Source organism: Podarcis erhardii, assembly GCF_964252035.2.
Source record: "Podarcis erhardii genome assembly, chromosome: 6".
Taxonomy (NCBI): Eukaryota; Metazoa; Chordata; class Lepidosauria; order Squamata; family Lacertidae; genus Podarcis; species Podarcis erhardii.
In genome coordinates, this window is record NC_138510.1 from 75,707,764 (window position 1) to 75,729,897 (window position 22,134).

The following is a 22,134-nucleotide window of genomic DNA, read 5'->3' on the forward strand; positions in this document are numbered from 1 at the left end:
TGGCAGGCACGAGACAGACACCACAGCAAAGAGATGACTTGTCTGCACCCAAGGAAATGTATGCACATTCTTTATACACAAAGCAGCATGCGTCACTCTAGCCAGGACTTCCCATCACCTCACCTGACCAGATGAGGGCCTAGGTGGCAAATACCCAAATCTCTGAGAGAGTTCCCCTTTTTGGGCTCAGAGGACAGCACCCGTAGACTACAGATACTGTAAGGATAACATCAAAACAAGCCAATGAGCTTATATAATAATAATAATAATAATAATAATAATAATAATAATAATAATAATATTTACACCCCACCCATCTGGCTGGGTTTCCCCAGCCACTCTGGGCAGCTTGCAGCAAAATATTAAAATACAACAATTCATCAAATATGAAAAGCTTCCCTAAAGAGGCCTAAAAGTCAGATAGTTTTTATTTCCTTGACATCTGATGGGAGGGCGTTCCACAGGGCAGGTGCCACTACCAAGAAGGCCCTCTGCCTGGTTCTTTGTAACTTCACTTCTCGCAGTGAGGGAACTGCCAGAAGGCCCTTGCCACTGGACCTCAGTGTCTAGGCTGATTGATGGGTGTGGAGATGCTCCTTCAGATATACTGGGCTGAGGCCGTTTAGGTGAATATATAGTGAATATAAACATTTATGAGCTCCATGCTACAACAACTACCAGTTAATTGTGGGGTTATCTTGACTACCAAGATGGTGTTTGCATCCAGAGCAGACACCTTTGCTTCAACAAAAACTGCCCTTCAACTTGTATTGTATTGTATTGTATTGTATTGTATTGTATTGTATTGTATTGTATTGTATTGTATTGTATTGTATTGCCACATGGTTGGAAAAATTAATAATGAACAGCTCAGAGAAGAAAATATTTTTGATCCTGGCAGGGTTTAATCTAACTCAAGAGATGAAGCAGCATTTCTTCCCAGTACTGAATACTGCCTTTAGATGTCAGTAGCTTGCTTACAGCTGCCTAGAAATTAATAGAAAATCACCTTTTGTTTATTTTTTAATAGGATTTTTTATATACAAAGTGTTTTACAATTCTTCATGATAACCATCATTGTTAGTCCAACTGACCATCAGGGTGACTTACCAATGGACATGTAGAATTGTCTCCCAAGGTTTTAAGCAGAAACCCAGACTCAGATTACTGAATTTCTGTGGCTCTTCCCAGTACCATCATCACTGCAGCCAGTATCATAATTAACACAGGCTATAACCAGCCATATTGTTGGTAAATTAAGTAGGCATCGGTTTGCCAACACTTCCCTCTGAATTGTTTATGGGAGAAAATCATGTTTATCTGGAGCTCTCTATTAGAGTTCTCTAATTAGTCTATTAATCTCCATTAGCCTCTAATTGGGATTCTTCCTTATTTCTAGGTTCTTTATGTCCCCAATATATTTTTTTTCATTTCATGTTACATGACTCTTTCAGACAGGATAGTAACAGTGACAGGTTTCATATGGTGCCCATCTGTCTAATTATGTAGGACAAGGAAGGTGTAAGTGCCCTGAATTTATCTTTCAGTTCTTCTGAAAGTGGTTCATGCCATCATTTTGGACACAATGGTGAAAGTGCTTGTGGGAGCTTTCATGGCTATTGAAATCAGCATAACCACTAAGTAAATTGTTTAATTGGTAATTATTCACATTTGCCCATTTAATTAAAGTTTTGGTGCATTTATGAGCTCTGAAATAATTTGAAAGTGAACTGCAAAATGCATCAACTACAATCAAATGCAGAATTAGGGATCTTGGATTGTGGCTGTTCCCTTTAATACATTTGTTGTGTTACTGTGTTAGTCTCTAATAGCGTGGAAGTCCACAATGCATATCTCACTGTAGTTGTAACAGTCCATATAAAATGTACATAATGGCTTTAAATCCAATGAATAATGCATCTTGGCATAAATTTAATCACAATAATAATCCAGTAACAGAGGAAAACAATCAACATTTGAATTTACATAATGGAAGTATTCTAATGAAGATGCCACACAAGTATATTAGTATGTGAAAATTTGTCTTTTAACCATTATATAATTAATTGTGTTTTAGAGGAAAGCACAGGGGGAAAAAACAAATAGCCACCTGTTGAATTGGTTGCAATTTGATTTCCATGAAGAACATTTAGTTAATAAATTAAAATGGATAGTGATTTGCATATACTGATTTGGCAGTTGTAAATAAATACCTTTTAAGATTTCAGCCTCAGTGTAAAAGACATCTGGTTTGATATTTCAACTTCCATCATGTGCTAAAAGGCTTTAGAATTTTGACAAATAAATTAAGCTATACTTTCATGCATTATTCCCTTTAAAATGACAGTGTGTAGCTTTCTGGTTACCAGCTAGATTGACTAGAATGCTAATGTGAGGCAGTCCGCAGGAAGGGTGAGATAAGACTTCTTCGCTCTCCCTTAGCTAGTTGGCTGCCACTGTTGTGCTCATAGAGCAGCAACATTGGGGATAAAAAAATCAATAAAGCAATGGGGAACTTGTGGCCCTCCAGATATTGCTGGACTCCAACTCCCATCAGCCCCAGCCAACATTGCCAATGGTCAAGGATGATGGGAGTCGGAGTGCAGCAACATCTGACCAGCAGCGTGCCCATTCCTGTTATAGACGGTGGCGGGTGATGCTGTGGTCTAAACCACGGAGCCTCTTGGACTTGCAGATCAGAAGGTCGGTGGTTTGAATCCCCATGATGGAGTGAGCTCCCGTTGCTCTGTCCCATCTCCTGCCAACCTAGCAGTTCGAAAGCATGCCAGTGCAAGTAGATAAATAGGTACCGCTGTGGCAGGAAGGTAAATGGTGTTTCCGTGCTCTTTGGTTTTCGTCACTGTGTCCCATTGCACCAGAAGCAGTTTAGTCATGCTGGCCACATGTCCTGGAAAGCTGTCTGTGGACAAACGCCAGCTCCCTCGGTCTGAAAAGCGAGATGAGTGCTGCAATCCCACAGTCACCTTTGACTGGACTTAACTTTTACCTTATAGACTGTGGATTCCAAAGCCTAGACCTATTTATTTACTTGTTTAAAATTGGATTTTCCCAGTAATCTTTAATGAAAAGCTGCTTAAATAATGTCTGCTGCCAGTTTGCTCTCTGATGTCTGATGAGCAAGATGACCACATGACATGTTTAAGTGATGCATAGACACATGGATGATGCAACCTGTGTGTATATCTGGCACTTGCCTCTTTTCCTGTAGTTGTCCAGTTGCGAATACAGCTGCCACTGAAATCCACCAGTATCTGATTCTGCCATTCCAGCCATTTGGAATATTATTTCATACTTTTAGTCAGTCTTATTGAAATCCACAAAGGCACATTCTGTAATCTGTTCATCCAAAATGCTTCTGTTGGGGCCGTTCATTTTCTATGTGCAGCCTGCATCCTCACAATATCTGTCACCATAGTGACATTTTTAATATTTTCACGCCAAAGCACCTCTTCTCATCTTGCCCAGTCCTGTGAAATCACTTTTTTATTTTTTTGCAAGATGTCCCATTTATGTTATTTTTAAAAACACATTTACTCCTACACGTAGTCTGTGTTTCTTTTTCATTCAGACTCAAATTAACAGAGTCCTTAAGGCTGCATGAAACTGTCTGAGGCTACCTGGAGCCAAACAACCGGTAATAAAGCAGCCAATAAAGTGAGCACATTTGCAACATGGCAGATTTCCAAATTACCTGAGGATTTTCCATGGAAATGCATTGCTTGGTGCTAGGAAGACAGAATTGGCAATAAACAAAGTTTGTGTAGGTGAAATGTTTTCCTAGCTCCCTCTGCCCTGCCGCCTTTTAATTTGTATGGAGCGATATAACGGTTCTTCATAATGAGGTAGCTAGTTGAAGCTAAAATATTTCCTCTATTCATTCCTCATGTCAGCAGCCCACTGATGCCCTCCTCTCTGACTGGTATTCCCCTGGTGGCAAGCTGGAACAAGCTGGTGGAAGGAAGAGCAGGAGAGCTCTGCCTTTGTCTCCTACACACCTTTTTGGTGTCTGGCAACCCGTAGGAAATTATGGTTCAGGGGTAATGTGCTCTGAGTGTCAGTTGCTAGGAGAAGGGCAGTTACCATCTTGCTTTGCTTGTGGGCTTCCATGGCTGTCCATTGTTAGATGCAGTGCAGTAAACCTGAAGATCCTCAGGTGGTTAAGATGGGCTCTTCTTATGTTCTTGAGAAGGTGCTGCAACCCACTTTTAAAACAGAAGGGATTCTCATTGTTAAAGCCCCAGATTTCCAACAGTGAGCTCAAGGTTGGGTACATGTTTTGTCCTCATTTTACGCTCACACTAATCCTGTGACATAGGTAGGGCTGAGACAGTATGACTGGCCCATGAGGAACCTCTTGACTGAGTTAAAATTTGAACCTAGTTTCCCCCAGGTCTAGGTCCCATCTACAGTGGTACCTTGGGTTACAGACGCATCAGGTTACAGACGCTTCAGGTTACAGACTCTGCTAACCCAGAAATATTACCTCGGGTTAAGAATTTGCTTCAGGATGAGAACAGAAATCATGCTCCGGTGGCACAGTGAGAGGACCAATTAGCTAAAGTGGTACCTCAGGTTAAGAACAGTTTGAGGTTAAGAACAGACCTCCAGAACAAATTAAGTTCTTAACCGAGGTACCACTGTAACAGGTACCACTGTAAAAAAAGGTAAAAATGTAAAGGACTCCTGGACGGTTAAGTCCAGGCAAAGGCAACTGGACTTTCCTTCAGGCCAAGAGAGCCAGCGTTTGTCCACAGACAGCTTTCTGAGTCATGTGGCCAGCATGACTAAACCGCTTCTGGCACAACAGGACACCGTGACGGAAACCAGAGCACACGGAAACACTGTTTACCTTCCCGATGAAGTGGGAAGGTATTTATCTACTTGCACTGGTGTGCTTTCGAAATGCTAGGTGGCATGAGCTGGGACAGAGCAATGGAAGCTCACTCCATCGTGGGGATTTGAACCGCCAACTTTCTGATCGGCAAGCCCAAGAGGCTCAGTGGTTTAGACCACAGCACCATCCGCGTCCCTTTCCCATCTACACCATACATGTAAAGCACATTGCTTCTGCCCCCACCCCATCCCCGGAATGCTAAGAACCACACTGTACCCATCAGAGAACTAAAATTCCAGCGCCCCTAACAAACTACGTTCCTAGGACTCTTTGGGGGATGTACAGTAGGATTGTGTCTTACATGGCGGTTGGTTCCAAGGGTTCTGCGTATATGCAAAAATGCTTATACTCAAATCCTTAGAACCAAACTGCCTGCAATCATCTTGAGGCTTCAGGTACTGGTGTGCTGTTTCCAAAAGTCCCAGGATGCTCCCGTGAGATCTCATGGGGTCGTTCGAGTTCCCGCAGTATGTTGCAGGCGCTTCCCAGACCTGGCATGATTAGAGAGCCTTGGTTTCCAAGGCAAGATCTCACTTGGTGTTTGAGTTCCCACGAGATGTCATGCGAGCAATCCAGACTTGGTGTGGACAGACCCTCTGCATTTAACATACAGGATTTCAACTAGCTGACCTACAACTGTGTATAGTTGAGATCACACAAGTTAAATGTGTGTAAGATGTGATCATACTGTAATGTACTTAAGTGCTTGTAATGTAATGTGACTCTTCTTCAGTACTGTAACCACTGCACAACATGACTCCATTAATTCTGAGTAGATGCCTTGGGTTGCCATTTCAAGCAGCAGGAATGTGTTGTCAGGGGCTTTTCCCGGAGTATTGACCTTATTGAGGGTGCTGCAAGCTGTTCCTTGCCTGCCCTTGGACACATATTGAGGAAACAACAGCTACAGATAAATCATAGAATTATAAAATCATAGAAACTTTTTTGCTGCATCAACCTTGCATGTATTAACCAGCTTATTTTGCTGAGGATCAGTGGTGGATTTTATAAGTATCTTTCAAGTAATAATGAAATATAGGAATTGTCTTGATGTGGATTCTGTGGAATGAGAAGAAAATTGGGAAGGAAATTACATTATCTTGTGGGGGTCCCTCTCCCCTTGTATGTAATTGATTTAGGAACAGAGGGTGCCATTACAGGAAGGTTTTGCAGCTACAACATTATTTCTATAGCGAGACCATTTTGCTACGGGGAGGACTTAAAATCTGCCTAAACTAATCACAACATTTCAGTCTTCAAAATAAGGTTGACATGACTGAAAATGGATTTAAAACTTGTATGTCTGAGTAACATGTGGCTACATTTTGTGTGGAATCGTAGGGGTAATGCTACACACATTGTTCAGATGAAATGCTGAAAGCTTTGTCTCTAAGCTTCCACATTCCTTCTAACATGATGCTGCTGCTGTTTTCCTACTTGTGCAGAACTACTACGGAGCTGCCAGAATGATCTTTTCTGACAACCCACTTGGGCTGACGTGCGGGATGGTATGTCCAACTTCAGACCTCTGCGTGGGTGGATGCAATTTATATGCCACCGAGGAGGGACCAATTAATATTGGCGGACTGCAGCAATTTGCTACAGAGGTAAGTGAAGATGTGTAGAGTTCAGATTTTTTTGTTTGATTGTTTAATAATGAGTTTTGATTCCACATCTTGTTGGCAACCAGACTAAGTCAAATGTAGTAGTTCTCCGCCCACTTCTTTGTGTTGAATAAAAGAATGTACAAAGAGTTAGATGTAATCCATAAATACTATTTGGTTATAAAGCAGGGTTGGGGAACATTTGTTTTGTGTGTGGAAGAACAGGCTCTCTCTGCCTTGTGCCATTGGTAGGTCAGGAGCAATTTTTTCTCTCTTTCTGCCACCTCCTTCCTTCCCTCTCCCCTTTGCCTAGCAGTGGAGGCTGGTTCGTTGCGGCAAATGAGGCAATGTTCCACTAGCCTCTCTCTGCCCTCAGCCAGTCCCCATCTGACTGTCCTCTTATTTACAACAAGTTCAGGGGGTGCCTTATAGGGGCAAGAACAATAATTAACTGCCGCCTATTATTATTATTATTATTATTATTATTATTATTATTATTATTATTATTACACCCATCTGACTGGGTCACCCCAGCCACTCTGTGCGGCTCCCAACAAAAAATAGTAACAACACAATGCAATATCAAACACTAAAAACTTCCCTGAACAAGGCTGCCTTCATATGTCTTTTCAGAATCACATAACTGTTGGTCTGTTTGACATCTGATGGGAGGGCCGAAAAGGCCCCCTGCCTAGTTCCTTGTAGCTTCACTTCTCACAATGAGGGAACCGCCAGAAGGCCCTCAGACCTGCATTTCAATGTCCCGGCTGGACAATGTGGGTGGAGACGCACCTTCAGGTATACAGGTTCAAAGTCATTTAGGGCTTTAAAGGTCAGCACCAACACTTTGACTTGTGCTCAGAAACGTACTGTGAGCCAATGTAAATCTTTCAGGACCAGTGTTATATGGTCCCGGCGGCCATTCCCAGTCACCAGTCTAGCTGCCACATTCTGGATTAGTTGTAGTTTCCAAGTCACCCTCAAAGGTCGCCTTTCATTGGCTCCAGATCTGCCTGTCATTGGGCTCCTCGCATGCTCTACCACTAAGCTGTGGCCCTTCTCTTACCAGAGAACTGATTGCTTACAGAGAGTTCCCTCCCAATCTTCCTTCCATCTCTCCATCCATGTCAGCTACACCCCACCCAGCCCATGTTTTGCCCTTCTTGGTCTCATTCTGTCCTCCATGCTCCCTCAACCTGCGTGGGGGCCAAAGGCAGTGTGTGGCCCTTGGGATGTGGGTTGCCACCCATGAAGCACAGCTGTATGATATAGGACAATCGCTGCACAGACACGGTGCCAAATAGGAATTTATTATTTATTGTTTTCATCCAGTCTTTTAGCCCTATACATGCTCCCTGCCCCAGTGACTCACATTTTAAAAAGTATAGTTGGAGCCATACTAAGCAAGCTGAACTTAGCTCCCATCACATTATTGCACCTACTAGAGGCCCAGTTATCAGCCAGGTGGTCTTTTTCTGGGCAATTTGAAGGGCAGGAGGAAAGCAGCTATACAAGCTACACAAGCTTTATCCACCGGACCATTGGAACTCTTGCTCAGCCTTACACTAGTTTTGGAGATTCCCCCTTCCCTGCCATATTGACTCTATCTTTTCAGGCTAATTTGGAAAGTTGCTTGCTTGCTTGCTATGAATTGGGACACCTCTGAAGATACCGTAACCCAATTTCACACAATGGTGCCTGAGATATTGGGAGCATGTTTTCTGCCTGTGCTTGCATACAGTTGCGTGCCATTTTGAATCAATATGGTGGGTGGAACCTTTCAAAACTGCACTGGTCTTTTTGGTTTCTTGGGATTTTTGAGCAACACCAGGTATGAGGTTGCCAACATATTAGAAACTTGTTTTGAACAGCTTTAGGTGATTTCATAAGACACACTGCCCTTCCCACTTGGCGAACAAGGGTGGGGTGTCAGTGTGAAATAATAAAGAAATAAATAATCCCTCAAGATTGGTCTGTTCACCTTGACTTATTGAGCAGCTCCATTGCCACTTGGCAAATCATCCTTTATATTCAGCCATGGTCTAAGGTTTGAATTGCAGTGTAGCCCTGTTCTGATCCCACGTGAAGCGTGAGAGAGTGGGCACAAGTGTAATAGCTCTGCCCATCTACCCCTCCAGTAAGAGGTGGATTTAGGGGAGCATGACTGGTTCAGTCACACTGGGCGTAGAGTCTCAGGGGTGCCATGGGGGGGGCACTGCAACTATGATGTAGAATGGAAGGTGAGAAGCAGGGGGCGCCAAATTTTCGTGTTGCAGAGGACGCTGCTGAAATTTGAGACCTCAAAGTCCGCCACTGCTCCAGTTACAAAAATGGTGCGCCTTAAAATAGAGATATATATTAACAAATTGGCTAAGATTTTGGCAGCTAATCATTTGAACTTTGCTCTGTAGCTATTCATACCTGAAGTACACTCTAAAAATGAATGTAACATGCTCTTCTTAAAAATACTTAATGGAAAAAGATTTGAATCACGGTTCCTTTTGCCCTAGATGGTAGAATAAACTGGGCCGAACCCATTACAAGTTCATTCACCTCAGTTCTTCAGCTTTAGATAATGCATTTTCCCTCTTCCTCCATGGTGTTCTATGGGCAGGCGTTCCTTTGAATAAATAGCCTGTTGCTACACTCTACCTGTAGCTTACCTGCAAGGAAAGCTGGCAAATGAGATATTTAGTTTCCTGTTGGAGCAGTCATCTTTTTTGACTACCTCTTTGTGACAGGCAACTGGCTTTGGACTTCCCAAGGAGAGGCCAGGAGGACTATTGAAAGAATGTGCTTGCAAGTTTTATTGAGCACAGTGAATGTCTGATCCTTTACTAATAGTGAATGTTTTTGGCTTGCCACAGAAAGAGAACCATTCCAGTTTGCTTTTTCTTCTTTAAAAATACGCACATTTGCGGCTCGCGTAAAAGAAATAGATTAAACTCTTGTCAAATGTGTGAGTGATATAATACTGAATTATTACTGTTTTTAAAACCAAATGTGAGCAATATCTGTTAAACCTTGATTTGTGTCTCCTTTTAGCCTTAATGCTTTGATTAATAGGGAAGAATTATGCCTTGATAGATTTTGCTAAATATCCACCATTCTTCTTCAAAAATCTTTAGAAATCTATTAAAAATGCTGTGCGCTGGCACAATGATTGATATTAAAACTGGCATAGGATGAATAGCTCTGAATGGTTTTCATCACAGCATTTTAAGTTTATTTAAAGTGATCTATTGGTATCAAGGGTTCTAATACAGTTGAGCAATGTGGTAATTCTGCATAATTTAAAATTTATTGAAATATGTACGCACACAAATATATACTTAGAATATATACACTCATTTTATACCCAGATCATGCTCATAAATGTTGCAAACTTTAGGTCCCCCCCCCCTTTGGCAGTGGTTTTTAATGACTATTTCATATATTATAGAAATGATAAGGAACAATAATCTGTCATATTCATAATGCATTTTGGGGGTAATATTCCACTTGCATTCCAAGCATGCAAGATTGAATAATTTCTTGTTATCTTCAGCAGACGAAATCTATCAAAATTAACATGTTCCGCTTCTACTGTAAGCCATAAACTGCACTGACAAATGCATGTCAGAAGGAAAGGCTGAGCAGCACCAAAAGGACAGGCGAAAATCAAGAGGTGGACCTCGAAGTGTTGTGAACTACCTTTTCAGAAAGAAGCTTAAGTAGCAGAGCACCCAAATATTTTGAATACAATTACTCTTCTTTTTCAGGGGCAACTGAAACTTATTCCACAAGCCTCTAAAGAAAAGCAGCCTGCAGACAGAATAGTTCATGTAGGAACATTTCTGGGCTATCTAGTCAAGCACACTTTCCCAGAGACGATGACTATGATGGACATCTGAACAAAGGAAGACCTTTAATTCCATTAGGGGGAAAGGTCTGTCATGGAAGCCAGTGTGATGTAGTGGTTAGATTGTTGGGATGAGACCTGGGAGACCAGGGTTTAAATTGCTACTCAGCCATGAAGCTCACAGGGTGGACTTGGGCCAGTCACTGCCTCTCAGCCTAACCTACCTCACAGGGTTGGTGTGGGGATTAAATGAAGAAGGGGAGAATCATGAACTTAGAGAAGAAGGTGGGATGAAAATAAAACATAAATGAAATGAACTCCATCCCAGATCTCCTTGAGAGAGAATAATGTGAAACATTTTGAGCAGCAGCGATGGCTTTCAATCTGCATCCCTAGGGCTCCATGGAAAGATATACAGTGGTACCTCGGGTTAAGTACTTAATTCATTCTGGAGTTCTGTTCTTAAGCTGAAACTGTTCTTAACCTGAAGCACCACTTTAGCTAATGGGGCCTTCCGCTGCTGCTGCCGCGTCACCACTGTGTGATTTCTGTTCTCATCCTGAAGCAAAGTTCTTAACCTGAGGTACTATTTCTGGGTTAGCGGAGTCTGTAACCTGAAGCGTATGTAACCCGAGGTACCACTGTATGAGGTTTCTCACTGAGATCGTGATGTGAAGAGGCCTCCCTGATTGACGATTTGGGCACCAACATGAGAGGCGCTGTGGTCTAAACCACAGAGTCTAGGGCTTGCTGATCGGAAGGTCGGCAGTTCGAATCCCCGTGACGGGGTGAGCTCCCGTTGCTCAGTCCCTGCTTCTGCCAACCTAGCAGTTCGAAAGCATGTCAAAGTGCAAGTAGATAAATAGGTACCATTCTGGCGGGAAGGTAAACGGTGTTTCCGTGCATTTCTCTGGTTTGCCAGAAGCAGCTTAGTCATGCTGGCCACATGACCCTGAAGCTGTACACCAGCTCCCTCGGCCAGTAAAGCAAGATGATCACCACAACCCCAGAGTTGTCCATGACTGGACCTAATGGTCAGGGGTACCTTTACCTTTACCTTTTATCCATCATTCACTGCAGTGGGTATGTGTGGAGAAGTGTTGAATGTGTCCTGGTCCATGCAGGGTGACATTGAGCCCCATCAGGTCTTTACAGGCAAGGGTTCCTTAGTGGACTTGAAGAAAGGCTTCTATGGATGTGCTAAGTTTGGCAACCACTGGGTTGTAATATTTACTTCCAAGAAGCTATTTTGTAGTGTGCTCTTCATTTTTTAGGTTCACCTCCAGGTTTGCTTCTTAGCAAAGGTATGGGAGCAATGACAGGGAAGGCATATGTAAGCAATTAGGGAATTGTCTCCTGCCCTCGGTAGTTCAAAGTGCCTATTGTGCTTCTGCCTCAAATATTTGTGCAGCCTTCCCTAAGCATTCGGGTAGGATACCTGCCTAAGTGCTTAAACTGTGCTGTTATAAAGCAATTAAGCTGGGTTAATCCCTTTGTCTTCCATGTGGCACTTTAAATGGTTTGTGGTCCTTGCCTTTTTGTGCACTGCAAGATTTACAGCCCAATTGAAAACATACTGTGCCAGCAGATTAAGTGCATAGGGTGGGAGACTTATTGACTGGCTGTGCCAGTAACGCAGCACAAAACAAGACATCACGCTGGCTTTGCAGGTAGATAAGTGCAAATGGTCAGCATCAAGGTGCCACAAACACAAATTGTTTTTGCCGATTAGCATCTTGTATTTCTGGCATTTGCCTGGCATTGTTTAAATTGTCCCATGAGTCTTAAAAAGGCATGCAAGATCCTTGAACCTGACCTGGTAGTATATGGATAGCCTGTGCAGATGTTTTAGCATTCTGTTGTCTATCTGCTGCCCTAGCTGGTTCTTTCAGACCAGGCCCAAGCGCAGTTCCACCTGGAGTTCATCGCTGTGTAAATGGTAGGAATCGTGTTCCTTTCTGTAATGCTGCACTTCTCCAATAGGTCTTCCTAATCTGATGACCTTCAGATGTTGAAGACCTCAACTCCCATCACCTCTGACTATTAACCATGATATCTGGGACTGATCAGAATTATACTCTGAAACATCGGGGGCGGGCGGGCACCACTTTGGAGAATACTGATTTAGAAGATAGTGAAAATGTATATCTGTTTATAGGGTCTGTACTATTAAAATCATTTATAAATAATTATGAAAGAGCACCCCACACTTCTTCACAGCGTGGAACACTGACTGAGCATCATAGATGGTCAGCATAGGTCTTTTATTTTTAAACCTTATATTGTACTGTTACTGAGAGCCATATGCACAAGAAGGCAAAATTAAAAGCAAAGCACTCAACCTTGAATTTTTAGAATTTCTTGCATGGCTGCATGATCTCTCAACCACTACATTGCAGTCATGCTCAACTTTTCTTCATTTAAAATTACAATTGACTAGACACTTGGTTTGGTCTACTTCTGTCAAATAAATGCTTCTGGTCCTGGGCTTTTGGCGCTGGGCGTGTGTGGAATCTAATAACTGTGACATCTATGTGGTTCTGTTATAAGCTCTATATTATTTATTCACCTGGGCTGGAATTGTAAGCACACTTGATTAGAAGTGCATTCTAAATAAGTAGAATTCACTTCCATGAAACCTGTTTTAGGTTGTAAGTTTAGGTTGTAAGTAAGTATCATAGCTTGCCCCAGCTATCATTGCTTTTGACTGCCCCGCTCCCCCCAAATCTTCCATCATGCGATCCAACAGATAAAAGTGAAGCAACTGGCAAGTAAATCTCAAACTCTCTGCAGTTGTCAAGGATGCTTCCCAGCCAAAGGAATGCACACACGGATAGTTAATTCTTTATTGTCAAAGATAACACAATCACTTCTACAGCTCTGGATACCTGTGCACACCAGTCTAGTGTCTTGGCAGCTATATCCAGGTCTGTGCTCTATGGAGCAGTTGCGGCAACAGGTGATCATTCCCCTTCCACCAGTTTATGTATATTCCCCTGACAGATTGGGCACCTGGAACCAAAGACTGTGCCTGCGTGGCAACTTCCTCTGCTCCTCCCATTTCAATCCCCTCCTGGTTCCGGGGGACAGTTTTGCAGGAGAGGGTGGCATTGCATTGGGCCCTTCACTTGCCTGGCCTGCCTCTTCTTCCTATCCATCTTGTGCTCCACCCTCCAGCTCTGAAGCTTCCCCAGCCTCTGACACCTGGCTGGAACAGTCCCCCACAAATCAGTGACCCCCTCTCCCGAGTCAGACTCCAGCCCCCTTTCTCCCGGTGCACATTCATCAGTGTCCTGCCAGTCCCTGGCAGCAGTTGTCTGTGATTGGCAGTCATTGGAATACATTCCCTAAGGATAGTTTGCAACTTCAGTGTTCACTGTGCGATGAACTTCCTTGGTATCTGAAGAAGTGTGCATGCACACGAAAGCTCATACCTAGAACTAACTTAGTTGGTCTTTAAGGTGCTACTGGAAGGAATTTTTTGTTTTTCCTTGATACTTAACACTGAGAATTGCCATTTTCCAAACCTGGTTTGGAAACAACAGCAAGTACCAACAGAAGAATGGCGACAGAAGGTAATGGAATATGCAGAAATAGCTAGATTAACGGAGAAAATTCAACAACAGGGCGATGAAACATTTCAAAAAGAATGGAAATGTAAAGAAAATGAAGGAACATTCTTTCACCTCTGGTGGACTTGCCCTAGGGTGAAGGCCTTCTGGGAAATGATATATAATGAGCTGAAAAAGGTATTTAAGTATACCTTCACCAAGAAACCAGAGGTCTTCCTTCTGGGTATTGTCGGCCAGAAGGTGTTAAAGAAGGACCAAACATTCTTTATGTATGCAACAACGGCAGCAAGGATACTCATCGCCAAGCATTGGAAAACTCAAGATCTACCCACACTGGAAGAGTGGCAGATGCAACTGATAGACTACATGGAACTAGCCGAGATGACTGGCAGAATCCGAGACCTGGGAGAGGAGAGGGTTGAAGAAGATTGGAAGAAATTTAAGATTTATTTAAAAAAACATTGTAATTTGGTTGAATGTTAAGAAAGGATGCTAGATCATAAATAATTGAGCACCACCAAATTAGATGGAATCAAGATGACAAGTAAGTTGAGGAAAAATTATATACCCTTTGGAGAATTAATAGACTATATTTAAATGAATGGGACACAAGAATGTAAACAAGATGATAAATTGCGGGCAAGAATTGACAATGATGCAAGTGGGAGCGGGAGATGTGAGGGAGTCCAAAGAAGTTAAGAAAATATGTTATGATATATGTTATATTGTTCTTTATCTTTGCACTTATGTTTAAAAATCTCAATAAATATATATTTTTTAAAAAAGAAACATTTCAAAAAGAATGGGGGAAAAATATGTCGTACATAGGAAGGATAAGGTGAAATAGTGAAACCAGTAGAACTGAAATAAACCTCATAATGTGAAATACAAAGAAAATTTCTGGATAAAGAAAATAACAAAAAGTAAAATGTGCAATGTGATTAATGTAACCAATGGTAGTTGTAAATGAATATAGACAGACAATAAGAATTGTATATACAGGAGGATTTATTTGACTATAGACACTCTATTGACAAATCCGAAAGAAGGGCAATAATATACAAAATAGATGAAGACAATACGAAAAAGTTAGATGTGATATAAAAGGCCAGAAGAGGGAAGGAGGGAAGTCAGCTCTTGGGAGCAGGTGTAAACGTGAAATGTAATATAATATGTATATATGGAGTGTGCAAATGAAACCAATAAAAAATATTATGAGAATTGCCATTTTCATATGTGATGACAAACTCTACGAATGGACATTCTTCAAACAAGTTAACTGTTGGGGCTTGAAGAGAGGGGTGTTGTCTTCTGTACTCATTAACTACTTTAATGCATTTCCTTTTCAGGTATTCAGAGCAATGAATATTCCTCAGAGTAGAAGTCCATCCTTGCCACCACCAGAAGAAATGCCGGAAGCCTACCATGCCAAGATAGCTCTTCTTGGAGCAGGGCCTGCAAGCATCAGCTGTGCCACCTTTCTGGCTCGATTGGGCTACTCGAACATCACCATATTTGAAAAGGAAGGCTATGTTGGGGGCTTAAGGTAGATTTAAATTAAATTTGGAATTAAATTAATTATATAAAGTATAATTAAATTTGGAAATAAAGCATTCTGAACACCATGTTTTCATCATTCAACTACAACAATTTGAAGTTTTTTTGGGGGGGGGACATGGTTTTCTGCAAAATATACATTCAAAGTATCAAATCTCCTCATCCACTAAAATGCCCCACTTCATCTTTTTATTGTAAACAATATACTTTTATTCAGTATGTTGAAGAACTGAAGCCAAATACGGATAGCATTTGGGGAGGGAATTTGATGTTCAGTCTTTCACTTCTAACTTTTTTAGCCTTTGCTTAGTAGCAACACTGAAAACAGAATCAGACCGTTCATTTTAATAAATTAATTTCATGTGCGTTCTTACACCATCATATAGCTATAGATTTCTACCATACAGTCGTACCTTGGATCCCGAACATCTTGGTACTCGGATGTTTTGGCTCTCGAACGCCACAAATCCGAAGTGAGTGTTCTGGTTTGTGAAAGTTCTTTGGAACTTGAACATCTGATGAGGCTTCTGCGGCTTCCGATTGGCTGCAGGAGCTTCCTGAAGCCAATTGGAAGCCACGCTTTGGTTTCTGAACATTTTGGAAGTCAAACGGACTTCCGGAACAGATTCCGTTCGACTTCCAGGGTACAACTGTATAGCTATAGATTTCTAGGCAATTTACGAAGTTAAAAGCCTCAAGGAAAGGAACAGCATGAACATAAAGCTTAAAAGCATAAAAGTGGCCAAAAAATTATTAGGAAGGGCCATAGAATGTTGGGTAGTTGCACAGCAGAGACCCTCTTACACTTCTTAGCAATTTCCTCAATAGTTTGATGCCATATATTCAAGGTAGTAGGCTTAAGCAATCTACAGTACATTTTACCGTAATGCTGCCTGTGAGGGGATAAAACTTTCAGCCATTTTGTGTTTGGTTTTTGGTTGAAAGACTTGGGTTGTTAAATGGTTGCTTGCTTGCTTTAAAGGCTCCCATGCACAGGAAGGTCAAAAGTTTACAGGGAGGTTAAAAGTGTAAGAGAGTGTTTTGTACAATGGGCTTGTCATTCACAAGCGGATCCAAGGTTCATGCTAAGAACCTAGCAGTTAAGGAGAATCAGAAGCTTTAAAAGGAGAATAGTCACCTTGTTGATTGGCGAAAGGTTTTGGAGGGGAAGTGAAAATTCAGTATATAAATCAAGCTAGAAACTAGCATTTGTGGAGTCAGCAAGTTGAAGGGCTGGAGTTAAAAGAGACTACAAGAGAGGGAAAAGGAATAAAGCAGATCTGAAATACTACTAGAAAGTTCTAAATAGCACTATTGGTTGCTGCAGAAAGAAGAAACCAGGAGAGAACTATGGAGGGACACAAGAGCTGAACTGAGGGATACAAGCTGGCATGTAGTGGCTTGGTCTAGAAGAGGGATACCTGGACATGGATAGCGCTGTGGTCTAAAACACTGAGCCTCTTGGACTTGCTGATCAGAAGGTCGGCAGTTCAAATCCCCACGACGGGGTGAGCTCCCATTGCTCTGTCCCAGCTCCTGCCAACCTAGCATTTCGAAAGCCCATCGGTGCACGTAGATAAATAGGTACCGCTGTGGCGGGAAGGTAAATGGCATTTCCGTGTGCTCCGGTTTCCGTCACGATGTTCTGTTGCACCAGAAGTAGTTTAGTCATGCTGGCCACATGACCCGGAAAGCTGTCTGTGGACAAACGCCAGCTCCCTCGGCCTGGAAGTGAGATGAGCACTGCAACCCCATAGTCTCCTTTGACTGGACTTAACTGTCCAGGGGTCCTTTACCTTTAGCTTTTTTACCTGGGTATGTTCATCTCTGTTTTTGTTTTGGGGGCTTGTGAATAACTGCTGGTGAAGGAAGGGGAATATTTTGTTAACACAGATACCTGCAGGTCACACTTTCTGAACACAATGTGATCCCAGGAAATCGTTTGTTAGGTGATTGTTCCCATAATGAGCCAATGTTTCCCATTATTTCCTATGGGAACATTTCTAATCCATGATCACTCTCTCCACTCCCACCATGGTTTTCCTAAAATGACTGCAGCCAACAAGCAGAAGAGAGACAAAATAAAAACTTGTATGTTCGAGCTCTCCTGATCTTTTGATTTGGCTGATATTTCTCTCGCCCACCCGCATTTTCTCTGTGGTTTCTTCTGGAAATTGGCTGCCATCAACCAGCAAAGCACAAACAAGGAAGTGGCCAAGCTGTTTAGATATCTGAATCAGCTGTGTGTTTAGTGTGGTTTCTGTATAATCCTCTATGTTTGGGTAAGTGAAATTTTGCCTAGTGAGCATTTGGAAAGTGAGACCTGTGTGTATTATGGAAACAGGAAAGAAGGTAAAGGGGAGGACAAGGAACTGTTTGCAATCTTGATCCCAGGTTGGGTGAAACTGATGTGCCAGTTACTTCTTAACAAATGTATTGGGGGGGGGAGACTAGATAACATTTCCAGTCTATCCAGGAGCATTACGGTAAACTTCTGTCCTTACCCTTTGAATATTGCTGAGGTCTTTATATTCAGAAATATACAACTGTTAGTGACCTGCATCAGACCCAATCTGAACCTGATCTCTGTGCCAGACTGGAGATTTGTGGTTACCCTTTTCTCCTTACATATTCAATTTTAGCAAGTCTTTGTATAATATTTTTTGTTTAAATGGGCATATTTTGCTTTTAGGTAAAAGATAAATATAAACTTCATTTGCCTATAATGTGTGTTATTGTAAGTGGTATTTTTTTATAGCATGCCATATAATTTTTCAACATGCCTTATTATTTTACATGGGTTGAAATATTTTTCTTGAGTTTATACCACAGGTGCCAACATGGGTATCTGCTGTCTGTTCGTTAGATTAGCCGTGCTTTTGCAAGTTTTAAGATGCACTTCCTACTTTGTGTTTAGCCGCTTTAAGTATGCCCTGTCTGTCTCTCTGTGCTTGTGTGTTTAAATGTTTAATATTCCAGGATGCCTTCTCTTTTGTAAAACAGCTGGGAAATGTTTCATCAGCTCTATTCTATTTGTTCTCTCTAGTACATCTGAAATCCCCCAGTTCCGGCTGCCATATGATGTAGTACATTTCGAAACTGAGCTTATGAAAGACCTCGGAGTGAAGGTAATGAAAAATATAAACTGCTTTGGTATAGCTCGCAGGAAAAAAAGGGAGCCGAGCTCTGCCAAAGATTAACAGCAAAATGTCATGCACATTAGTGAAGAACAATTAAAAGCTACACCAGGCAGAGGGAGGAAGATGCTTCCTCTTGCTCAGGGCATTTGTCTGTCTGCTGTCTGAATGCCACTAGTTTGGAAAAGGGCAATCAATAGTTCTCATCTGGCTTGCCTGCATGTGATTAATTGTCTGTAAGAAACAAATACCTAAATTGCTTTAGGGGTTCAGTGTAGCTATTGGAAGGATTTGATTTCTTTAATCACGTCGTGGTGTTGCTGTTTCCAGCCCCCTCTTCCTCCTTTTATGCAAGTTAAATATTAGTTAAAAAACATTAATCCGTGACACTTTCCATTTTCTTACAATGTGTACAGATATCATCTCGGGGGGAAGACCTGTCTTGCACAGTAACTAAGTGGAGCATTAATAATACATTTTTTTTGGGGGGGGGAACCCTGTATGATTGTTAAACTTCCTTGAAAAGACTCAGCTATTCGTGTTTTGTTATATATATATATTTAAATTGATTATCATACTTAATGTTGTCCACGTACGTATGTGATCATTTGCACAGAGCTAATACCATGATAATAAAACTATTAAGCAGCAAAGTATATGCTGGCACACTGTTAAGATGCAATACTTCCAAAGCCTTTCATTTTCCCTGATATTATCGTGGCCCTTAATGAGTATGATGGAGAGATCTCTTTCAGTTCTTTGCATATCCACCGCACAGAACTCTTTCCTCGGCAAAATCAGAGTAATTGCGGTGCTCTCAGATGAAGAATGCAATATTGTCTTGAGCACTGGAAGTTATTTATGCATGTAATTCTTTTTCTAAGAATAATTTGGGTTTTTGAAAGTTACAGGACTAGGCCTAAAGAATACTAAATCCCACCACCCCAAGTGTGTGTGTGTGTGTGTGTGTGTGTGTGTGTAATCCACATCACTGTATGATAAATTAGAATGATTTATGTTTTGTTCCCAGTGAATATAAAGTATCTGTTTGAGAAAGATTGCAACTGTGCTTTGGTTATCATTTCATAATTATGAGTTATACAACGTCTTTTAGATGAACAGAGGGGAGAAAGATGATTTTTAACATGTACTCAACCAAGAATTAAGGGTCTTGTATATATACCTTTAGCTTCCATATTAGCAAAGATCTTCCATTCACTTCAATGTTGCAGACGGCTCAACATGTGCAGTGTGTGTATGTGCTTGTGGTGCTGTCCCCCGCTTGGATGGGAATAAAGCTTTTCTTTATTTTTAACCTGTTTCTTAAAATATTTTTTCACAAAAGCAAACCAGGTTGTAAGACACGGAGTCACTGGCAGGAGGAGATATCCTTCTGGTTGGAGGTCCAGGGTCTTATTAGAATTTCAGTATGCAGTAGGTGCGTCAGTAAAATCATTACGCGTTCTCCCTCAAATACAAATATTTGCTAATCAAAACAACCCACACCTTTTCCTAAGAATATAATGAGACCTCTGTGTGATTAGGCTAAAAGCCTGTCATTTAGTCCAGCCTCTTGTTTTCTCCAGTGCCCAAGTAGATACTCATCTACAAGTAGGCCATATAGTCCTCATGAATAGTAGCTGTTAGCCATCTCCTCCACCCATTTGTCTAATCCACTTTTAAAGCCACCAAAATTGGTGGCCATCTTGTGATATCAATTTCCGTATTTTATCCATGCATTCCATTCTTATTACAGATGCTTCCTTCTAAATCCTAACGTCCACCTCAGTGCTGACTTACCTTTATGCCCTTTCTCACCATGTTCCAGCAAGCAACTTCAAACATCTCTTAAGAGAACCATGACAAGAATGGACACTAACAAGTGGAACATGCTGCATGTCGTTTAGAAATGCATGAGCAGAGGAGGAAGCAGTATAAGGCCACGGAGCGACTCAAAGTTCAGCAAGACCTCATGCTCCGATTACTGGCAGACCTTTTATTTTTGAGACTAAGTGATAGCATGGTAAAATACTACATTAAAAAAGCACAATACTAAGGTTGGTACCAGGGCAGCTTTTGTGAGGATGTCATAAATGGGGCACAGCACTCTTGATGCTGCTTGCCTAACCTCAGATGCCAGCGGCACCTGAAGGAGGGCCTTCAAAGTTACCTCAGTACCTAGGCCGGTTTATACAGGAGCAAAGGTGTCCGATAAAGGCTGAGGAGGAGAGCTGGGGCAGGCCACAATTTATTCCCTCCTGAGAGTGGCCCAAGTGGCTCCCCAGTGGCTCCCAATACATTTCCAAGCTAACCTTTAAAGCCCTCAATGGCCTCGGCCCAGTATACCTGAAGGAGCGTCTCCACCCCCATTGTTCAGCCAGGACACTGAGGTCCAGCTCCAAGAGCCTTCTGGTAGTTCCATCACTGTAAGAAGTGAAGCTACAGGGAAGCAGCCTTCTTGGTAGTTGCCCTGTGGAACACCCTCCCATCAGATGTCAAGGAAATAAACAACTATCGGACTTTTAGAAGACATCTGAAGGCAGCTCTGTTTAGGGAAGTTTGTAATGTTTGATCTTTTATTTTGTTTTTTATATTCTATTGGGAGCTGCCCAGAGTGGCTGGGGAAACCCAGCAGATGGGTGTGGTAATAATAATAATAATAATAATAATAATAATAATAATAATAATGCCTATTGGCCAGTTGGGACCACCCCGCAGGGAACGCCTGCCCAAAACCTGCTGGCATTGGACAGTTGCCAGCAGCTGGGTGATCTGGCCCTGCCAATCATCAGATCACTGGTGTGGCGTGCAGCTTAGCTGCAACACTGCCCACCATAGAAAGTGAGCAGGTTTCTTTACACACCACTCAGGTAAGCACCAGCACTTTGAATTGCATTTAGAAGTGGGCATAAAGAACCAGCAAAAGTATTTAATCAGTTTCTGCTATATGTTCACAGTCTTGGCTCAGATATAAGTCTAGGGTCAACAACAGTAAAAAAAAAGTCCTTTGGCCTTTAGTGGAATTTTATATTTTCTTAAAATGATTGATTGAATGACCGGGACAAAGCTTCTGAATGTCTTGAGCTTAAAAGTGACTGATAAAGTGATGATGAGCTTCCTAATATTATCTTTCAGATAATTTGCGGCAGAGGGCTTTCGGCAGAAGGATTGACGCTCACTGCCTTGAAGGAAGATGATTACAAAGCAATCTTTATTGGAATTGGTAGGGATTCATCATTCTTCCTCTGTACTTGGTTTTACTGGAAGTATTGTATGTATGATTAATGCTGTAATAAACGGGCCATGTTCCTGTGTCTCAGCAAGAGACCTTTAAACACTAATCTCACGAAGTGGTACCGTTAGCATGTGAGGAGCTTTCGCCATCCTCTAACTAGTTTTAATGCAACCTTCTCTGGTACCGACCACTTTCCCCAATATATAATTATGCCGATTACCTACATGAAATATTTCTCTGGGGCTGTGGAAGTATGAAACGGTGTTGGCTTTG

At 41.8% G+C, this 22,134-nt stretch overlaps 1 protein-coding gene across 5 annotated transcripts in view; it reads left to right on the plus strand.

The window, feature by feature from the left end:
* The window catches only part of DPYD (dihydropyrimidine dehydrogenase), a 514,189-nt gene that overhangs the window by 161,879 nt on the left and 330,176 nt on the right, over positions 1–22,134 (plus strand). For all 5 annotated transcript variants that reach the window (XM_081865765.1, XM_081865766.1, XM_081865768.1 and 2 more), the window contains exons 5-8: positions 6,361–6,522; positions 15,282–15,478; positions 18,536–18,617; positions 21,762–21,849. In XM_081865765.1, coding sequence (XP_081721891.1) covers positions 6,361–6,522; positions 15,282–15,478; positions 18,536–18,617; positions 21,762–21,849 — 529 coding nt within the window. The remainder of the gene's footprint in view (positions 1–6,360; positions 6,523–15,281; positions 15,479–18,535; positions 18,618–21,761; positions 21,850–22,134) is intronic.